We start from the raw sequence: 8965 nt of genomic DNA, 5'->3' as shown, positions 1-8965 counted from the left end.
CATGATAGAGCATTAACTTTTAGCGACAGTACACAGATATTTGAATTCTGAACCATCGCAATACGTACCTGAAGCAACATAATAAAAACACAGCAATACGTACCTATATCAACGTAATAAAAACGTGCCAGGGTTCACATATTGAACCCGTGTTTTAGCTCCACTCAGTGGACATTTCTCTTTGAAACTGCGGCAAAACGTGCAGTAAGGTACGTAAAAACGGTGTTGCACAAAAAGTACACAGAGGTACGTATTTTTATGAGACCAGGCTGCCAGGGTGACAGGTTGTCACATGAGTTTTTGATGCACATAGAGGAATTTATTCGGTAAATGTGTTTTCATCTACCATTATTTCAATTAACTCTTTTTCGCACAAGTCAAAAACCACCTCAAGCGAGAATTTTTTTTTTTTTTTGCGAAATAAGGATTTTTTGTATTCGAAATTTGGAGTTTCCATTACTTGTTTCTGTTGCGATACTTCAAAATGTGCATTAAAAACAGGGTGATGGAAACATAGCTAATGTCAGTCATTTTTAAAGACCAAGTAGAGGGAGTTTTCATGGTCAAACCTTCAAACATTTGGTATGTCTCAAAAGCCCTGAATGTGCTCTTTACAGTACATGTATGGTCTCAGAGAAATTTGCTAAAATGTATTGTCTTCAAAAAGTGTATGGCTGGGTCTCAGGAGACTATTATAACAGGCACTTGTAAATGTCTTTAGATAAACAGGTTTTGTTGATCTGCTTAACCCTGAGTTGGAACCCTGAAAATTGTTGAGAAATTGTTTCTAGTTTTTGACGTGAACTCTCAATAAGCTTTTAGGTTATTGTGCCTGCAGCTCTGCTTGAAGAGGCTTAAATCCTCTACAGTACAATACAACACAACACAACACAACACAACACAACACAACACAGAGTCTTTATAGCATTTAGGGAGTTATTCAGTCCCTACTCACAGAATAAACACATAAAGTTCCACCAAACCACTGCCCTGCTTGAGACTGAGGATCAGTTGTTCTCTTGCTTTGTTTCCTAAAATCTATGATCACTCAGTACTTAAAATTAATAATTCTACATAACATTAGAACTTCAGTTCCACACTAAAGTAGTGGCCAACCTTTGTATTCTTTCATGTTTTCAATAAAATTATGCAAGTAGATTTGTCAGAGTGGAAAGCTGAAGGTACAGGTGTAAAATGTATACATCTGTCTGTTTATCCGCCTGTTATACTTACTGTACAATTTCAGACACCGTTTTGTCAAACCAACATTTAAAGTTTGTCTCAATGAACTTTCCTCTTGCGGTTAAAATTACATACTATTGCTACTTTGTTTTGCCTACTCACAATTATATCAGCATCTCAAATTATGTTTAGTAGCATCCTGTGGTGGAAATGGCTATGTTGGATTTTTCTTTGTTTACTTCACACATCACATTCATCATATTTCATATCAAGCATGCTCTTCACTGACACTCTCATATTCTTGGTAAGCAAATACACTAACCTTTTGACAACTTTTTTCTAACTTTAATATTTTATGATGGATTTTCATACTTCCAAAGTTAATAATAAGACCGAAAGTCTGGGTGTAGGATAATGGTAAAACAATAAAATCTATACATAAAAGGCTTGGGAATCAGCAAAGTAACTAATGAAGGCATGGTGAAACTTTTTTGAGACAGCTGCAACCGAATGCAATCTTCATATAACAGAAAGGGAGAAAAGATGATTAGGGGAAAAGGGAGGTGGGGTATTCAGTTTTCTGTGCAAAAGAAAACTAAATTGTGTATATGGTGAATTATGTTTTTATATGTACAGTATGCATGTATGCATAGCTATTTCCTCAGCAGAATGGCATAACATTTGATGTTACTTTTTACAATAAAATAATAACAATAAACAAAACAAAAAATCCCATGTCTATGTCTTTCTTAGATGCATATCTGTAATTCTTTAAATTAATGTGCAATAATTTTCTGTGCACCTTTGACTCGCTGCTACATTATTTATAAAACCCTATCCTTCACTTTTGGGGGGTAATATTAATTATATTCATTTTAAATACATTTTCCACATCAGTCTTTGTAAGCTTCAGTGTGAAATCAGTTAATAAAAGTGACTCACCTGTTTAAGGATGCCAGCAGCCATTTCATGACCACAGTCAAAGATCACATGAAACTCTTTTTGGAGAGAGAGAGACAGAGAGAGAGAGAGAGAGAGAGAGAATATAAATAAGGCTATTACAGAATTACAGGAATAGTTCACCCCAAAATGGAAATTCTGTCATCATTTACTCACCTGATGTTGAAAGACATTTTTTCTTTCATTGAACACAAATGGACAAGTATCGTTTATATTGTCGCCAAATATTGCTGCAGAATAACCTACTGTGACAAGTCTGAATGTGACAAATGATATTTGTTTATTATCTTTATTTCATGGAGGAGTGCAGCCTGAACAATCAGAAAAAGAAAAAAAACTCCTTTTGTGTTCAATGAAGAAAAAAATTCAAATGACATTAAGCTCCTAAATGCTGACAGAATTGTAATTTTTGTGTGAAGTATTCCTTTAAATGTACAACAGAGCATCAGAAATATCATTTGGAGCCATCTATATAAAAGCTCCATTTCATTTCATTCTTATCTTTCTAATTAGAAGAACATAAGAAAGTCATATGGATGGATGTTTAAAGTCATAATATTTTTTGGGAAATTAAATTGTTACGCTGCATGGCCCCTTGCTATCTATCTCTCTTCTAACTCTCTTGCTCTCTTCTCTATTAACTACTTCCCAGTGAAATGTTGGACACTCCTGTCAATTAAATGCCACCTCCTAATGTAATGAAACATCACATTCCTGCTTCAAAAGGTCATCAGCTGAAAAAAAATTATATCTAGGTTGCCCCCAAAATCCCATCGCCCTCATTTACTTCGCACAATGGAGGACTTATATCTTCCTAGTTACTCAACTATTCAAGACCAAACAAGAAACCATAGAGTTAGCGTCTTCCTGAATCTATTTCCACATTGTTCTTGTCCCAAATGCCACAAGACTGTAAGGTGCGCCATTTGTAATTTTATGATTCAGAAGGGTGAACCTGCGTTTGCCAAGCCGCACTGCTGCGGACTCTACAGCATTATGTCACCAAAGTGTGGACACAAAAGAGGGCCGCTAGGACTGAGGGTGCCATTTGGAACAAGATCATAATTGTTATTATATATATATATTTTTTTTTGCTTGTGATGACATCTTGTAAAATGATGTTACGTATTTTTTTCATTTTTTTTTTTACATTTAACGACATTTTCAAAGTGTAATAAAATGTGTTCAGACTAAATCTGGCAATGTTTCAATATGCTGGTTGTTGTACATATCGCAGCAGTTTGTAGCAGTTCTCTACAATTGTAAGTAGAGACATTTCTTTTTTTCAGTGAACATATGTTGGTATTTTCTTTGCTGTGTCTTGTAACCAACTCAAAGGATTAATGGAAAAACATGTCTTTACCTACATTTTTGCTTCTATATACAAATTCACTGCAGTTTCCAGCTGAAATGAACACTAGTGGTAGTTAAAAACCGACAGATAATTTTTTTTTCACACAATTTATGATTACGGTGTTGATTATTGATCAATAAAAGCTTCTTTTCGAACAATACTATGTTATTATGGCCTCAAAAAAGTAGTGCATCATTTGTAAACTAATAGATTTTGGTGTTTGCTTCAGATAACTAGCTCCAAATGTATGGCTTCTTTGGCATACAGTTGTAAACTTGCTCAGTAGCTCATCTGGTACAGCACTGCACTTGTGATGCAAAGCACTTGTGTATGAGTCCCGTGAAACATGAGTCATAAATAAATGCTCAAAGACTTGTAGAAGCAAGCTAAAATGGCATGAATACATCACCAAATGTGTTTTTTGTTTTTGTTTTTTTTATCTCAAGTTAACACTATTGGTCAGGTTTAGGGTAGGGTTAGTGTAAGCAGTATGTTCTTGTCAAACACGAAAGAGACTTTTAGCGCCACTCACCACTGAACTGCCACAAAACATACAACAGCCAACGTAATAAAACATTGTCAGATTCACATTAATCTGTTTCGGATAAAGCTGAATGCACTTTTAGAGCCACTCACTGGACAACATACAAGAAGCAACATAATACCTTTTTTGCAGAAATGTCACCTCAGGCAAGTTTTTCCAATGAGCCTGGGTTGCTTGTCACACAAAGTAAGTAAGTAAATAAATATTCATCTACAAATCAGTTTGTTCACTATTATACAAATATAACTAGCTAACAATTAGTATGTAGAATCAACTTTATTTACTATCCTGCTGAAAACAAGACTTTGCTGGTTTAGTGATCTTAACTGGTCTCCTTTTTTAAGTTTGGTTTTAGAGGTGTTTTTGGCCCTTTTTAGCTGGCCAGGCTAGGATACTAGCTAGATCAGATGAAGAACATCTTGGTCAGGCTGGGAGACCTTTTTAAACCAGTTAAGACACGCTTAAACCAGGATTTCCCCTGAAGGGCAAGGGAACAAAACAAGTTCTGCTGAGAGCTAACTGCCATACAATTTGCATGAATAAAAGAAACTTGACCAAGCTGGCGGTTTCGCTGATTTGGCTGGTTGGCCATCTGATCTCCCAGACTGACCAGCAGACAATCCCCAAAAACCTGACCAGCCTAAGCATTTTGGCCAAACTGGGAGACCAACCATCTGCCTGCTGTAATGTTTTGTTGTTTGTTTTTCTTTCTTTTTTTACAGCAGGGTTGCAGCTTCTGTATAGCCCTGCACTTGAAGTACAGCTAAAAGTTTGCTCCTTCTCAGTCAATGAAATTATGAGCCTTAACTTATAAAACAGCTGGTTTTCAGCAATGGCATCCTTTTACATCATTGTTACGCAGATGTGAAAATGCAAGAACTAAAAGGGCAATAGCCCACCAATCTTTACTAATGGGTTATAAAACGTAATACTATATTCAATAATTACATAAAATTAACAACTTTTAAAATGCACACACTGTAGCAGCATAGCTTATTTAATTTGTATGCACTGATCAGATGTTTGTGATAGCTAATATAGCGTCCCGCGGGTCACTATTTGAGGCAGGTTTGCTCTTCAACTCCTTTGCGTAAATGAAAAACTGCATGTTGTGATATTTACTGATTGTGTCTAATACCTTCCAACCGTTAGTTGATTCATATTTACCAAAGCATATATATTTCATCAACTCAAACATTTATTAAAACCCGTCTGGAAGCCCAGTGATAAATATCCATGGAGAGGTTGCATCGTTCAAGTGCTCCCTGCCAAAAAACATGGCCTGTCTGACTTGTAATCATCTGCGGTTGTCTGGTCCTTCTCCAGAAGAGTGCTGCTGTGAGCTAGTGATGTGAGATGAATACTGCTTCCCTTTGGCGTTAATTGAAGAGAAACGTGAAAGCTGACTTCTGACTCGAAGCTCTGAACGCTCCAGACAGGAAGGTCAAGGTTAATGTAGCCTTGACTGCATTTATGCGTGACTAAATGTGTAGAACAAATTGATCAAGATTAAAATCAGGTCACAGGCACGGCAAAATGCAAAGGTTTTACGCTTTGAAGAAACATCTACACCCCCGTTTTCTCATTAATTAACATCAGAAGCATTCTGAGATTCTGAGGAGATTTGAGAACTTCATCCTTTGAGGATAAAAGCCCCTTCTGTTAAGTTAAGATCCGACTTGGCTGTGATGGAGCAACGAAACCTCACATGAATATCTGTGAGTGGATATCCGATGTATTCTTATGCATTTTGTTTAACTGATTTCACATCAGATGCTGGCTCTTTTAACAGTCACTGGCAGTGCCTTTTCGGAGAAAAAAAAATCTTTAAAGGATTTGGCTGGAATGAAATTATCTTTAGGTTAAATTAAACTATCATTTTACCTCAGGCATAATCGCCCACTCGTTTAAAAGAGCATTATTAGTTTAAATTTAGCACATAAGCAGTGAAGAGGCTCAGATTACAATGGTTGCATTAAAATGATATTAAGACTATGAATTATTCTGTAGCAATAAATATGGCAGTTTCAAAGCGGCAGTTATCAAAGTAATTATTAGAACAATACAGCAAAGCCCTAAAAAATGATGCCTGTTTGGAAACATGGCACTGCAGCTGTCTAAACAATCTCGTGGCCACTGTTAGAGCATATGATGGGCTACGAAAAGCACCACTGGATTGGTGCACTCAGGAAGAATAAATTGAAACGGATGAAATGGTTTGATTAATGCAATTTTCTTTCTTGTGCTGATGTATTGAATAGCCAATAGCCAATGTGAGGGTGGCCCAAAGGTCTCTTTTTCTAGAAGGCATTTTATTATACAAAAAAAGGATACAACTTCTAAAAAGTCATAAAAGTATTTCATATAACTCATGGGCCATATTTCACGTCCTCTTAAGTCCTACAATAGAAGCTCACATTAACTGAATTGAGAGCTATACAGCAAAAGTCAAGATTTTTATTGAATTACAAAGTAAATAGTCTGTTCCTTACACAAAACCATCATATGACTTCAAAGGACTTCCAATCGACTGCATTATAAGACTGGGCGATATGAGTATATATATATATATATATATATATATATATATATATAGTATTATATGTTGTGTACTTTATATTGTATAAAGTGTCTATCTATAGAGATTTTGCTATATCGTTCATATAGTTGTATGCAAATCTGCACACTACTAAAATGTATCGACACATTGGAGTGATAAAGAAACATATTAATGTGAAAATAAAGCATAGGATAAGGATTAATGTGATATGGTAGGATAATGTATTAATGTAATTATTTAATTCATAGTGAAGACTATGCAGAGATTTATTTTTACATTTATTTTCGTAGTTTTTATACCTGAACACTACTGATAGACCTACCTGAAAAAGGTAGAGCATTATAATAATTTCATTAGCACTCTTGTTTTATTGTATTTGTCCTATTGCTTTGTTTTTTATCTTAAAATAAAAGAATACAATAAAACAAAGTACAAATTTAGCACCAGTTTTTGCAGGGTATAGTTGCTGAAATGCAAGGTCTATCATTTTGCACATATTTTAATTGTTCTTTTATTTATTATTATGTCTACTCTATTATCTGAGCTGTTAGTTAGAAAGTGATTTCACACTAAAATAATGGTATGGTGAACATTGCTTATGTCTTGTAGCTATATTAAAACGGTGAGTATTTTAATGTTTACAGAATGGTACATAGAACACACTGACGGCATGTCATGTCTGCGCGAACAGGGTGCACAGAGGTATGCAAATACATATGTTGACAGGCAGGTAGGAATATTCCTTTACGACTATGTCACAGTGGTCATTTATCAGTCTTTTCTTTTGGGGCATTAAATCACTTTATTAAACATGTCTATTTGTGAGCACTGTTCCTCTCTGCTGATGTGGTATGTCCATGAATGACTTATGCATAACCTATTAATGTGATTCCCTTGACACATTTAATAATTTAACAGCATTTGTTTTCTGCAATGCAGACACACGCTATGTTAGACGGCTCGCATTTGCTGTGACAACTCACATATCAAAGTATAAATTATCAGAGCTCTTTTATAGCTGACACATCCCGCTAATAGAGCTAATTTTACTCAGTGCCTTAGTGGCACTTGTATGTATGAGCTACCTTAAACCTCCTTTTTCATTCCTTTGTCAAACACTGTCTGTGTTGTATCTAAAGATTCTTTACAGGCATCTATAGTTCCCTTAAGAACTGTATCATCCATGGATCCACTGGACAATGAAAAAAAGTTTCTTTAAATAGTGGGGGAAAAAAGGTTCTTTAAATTATTATGATGTTCTTTACACTAAAAATCACTGAAGGTTTCTTTGTGGACCCCAAAATGATTATTTTATGGCATCATTGCAAAAACCTATGGAAGCCCGTTTCCGTCACTGAATAAAAAAAAAAAAAAAAAAAGGCAATTGTGACTTTTTATCTCAGAATTGTGACTATATTTCTCATAATTGCGTGATACAAACTCGCAATTGTGAGTTAAAACGTCATAATTGTGAGATATAAAATCGCAATTCTGAAAAATAAAGTCAGAATTGTGTGATATAAACTCGCAATTACGAGACATAAAGTCACAATTCTGAGAAATAAAGTCAGAACTGCAAGATATAAACTCACAATTCTGACTTTTTTTCTCAGAATTGCGAGTTTATATCTCGCAATTCTGATTTTATAACACACAATTGCAAGTTATAAAGAAATAATTGTGAGATATAAACTCGCAATTCTGAGAACATAGTCGCAATTGCGCATTATAGTCAGAATTCCGAGATATAAAGTCTCACAATTCTGATTTTTTTTTCCTCAGAATTGCGTGATATAAACTCACAGTTGCGAGTTATAAATTTGCAATTGCGAGAAAAAAAGTCAGAATTGCGAGTTTTTATCTCGCAATTGTGACTTTATATCTCGCAATTCCGACTTTATAACTCGCAATTGTGAGTTTATATAACGCAATTCTGACTTTATAACTCGCAATTGTGAGTTTATATAACGCAATTCTGACTTTATAACTCGCAATTGTGAGTTTATATAACGCAATTCTGACTTTATAACTCGCAATTGTGAGTTTATATAACGCAATTCTGACTTTATAATTCGCAATTGCATGTTATAAAGTCAGAATTGCGAGAAAAAAAGTCAGAATTGTGAGTTTTTATCTTGCAATTGTGACTTTATATCTCGCAATTTCGATTTATAACTCGCAATTGTGAGTTTATATCATGCAATTCTGAGAGAAAAAAAATGTCAGAATTGTGAGTTTATATCTCTCAATTCTGATTTTATATCTCGCAATTCTGACTCTATAACTCTCAATTGTGAGTTTATATCTCACAATTCTGTGAAAAAAGTCAGAATTGTGAGATAAAAAGTCGCAATAACTTTTTTTT

The 8965-nt window shown here is 34.8% G+C and overlaps 1 protein-coding gene across 1 annotated transcript in view; it reads right to left on the bottom strand.

The window, feature by feature from the left end:
* Positions 1–8965, bottom strand: part of LOC107661022 (glutamate receptor ionotropic, kainate 2-like) — a 78525-nt gene that overhangs the window by 16822 nt on the left and 52738 nt on the right. The window contains exon 5 of the mRNA XM_016450466.1: positions 2125–2180. Coding sequence (XP_016305952.1) covers positions 2125–2180 — 56 coding nt within the window. The remainder of the gene's footprint in view (positions 1–2124; positions 2181–8965) is intronic.

This window comes from Sinocyclocheilus anshuiensis, unplaced genomic scaffold (genome assembly GCF_001515605.1).
Source record: "Sinocyclocheilus anshuiensis isolate Anshui unplaced genomic scaffold, SAMN03320099.WGS_v1.1 scaffold1036, whole genome shotgun sequence".
Classification (NCBI taxonomy): domain Eukaryota; kingdom Metazoa; phylum Chordata; class Actinopteri; order Cypriniformes; family Cyprinidae; genus Sinocyclocheilus; species Sinocyclocheilus anshuiensis.
This window is presented reverse-complemented; position numbering and strand designations above follow the sequence as displayed.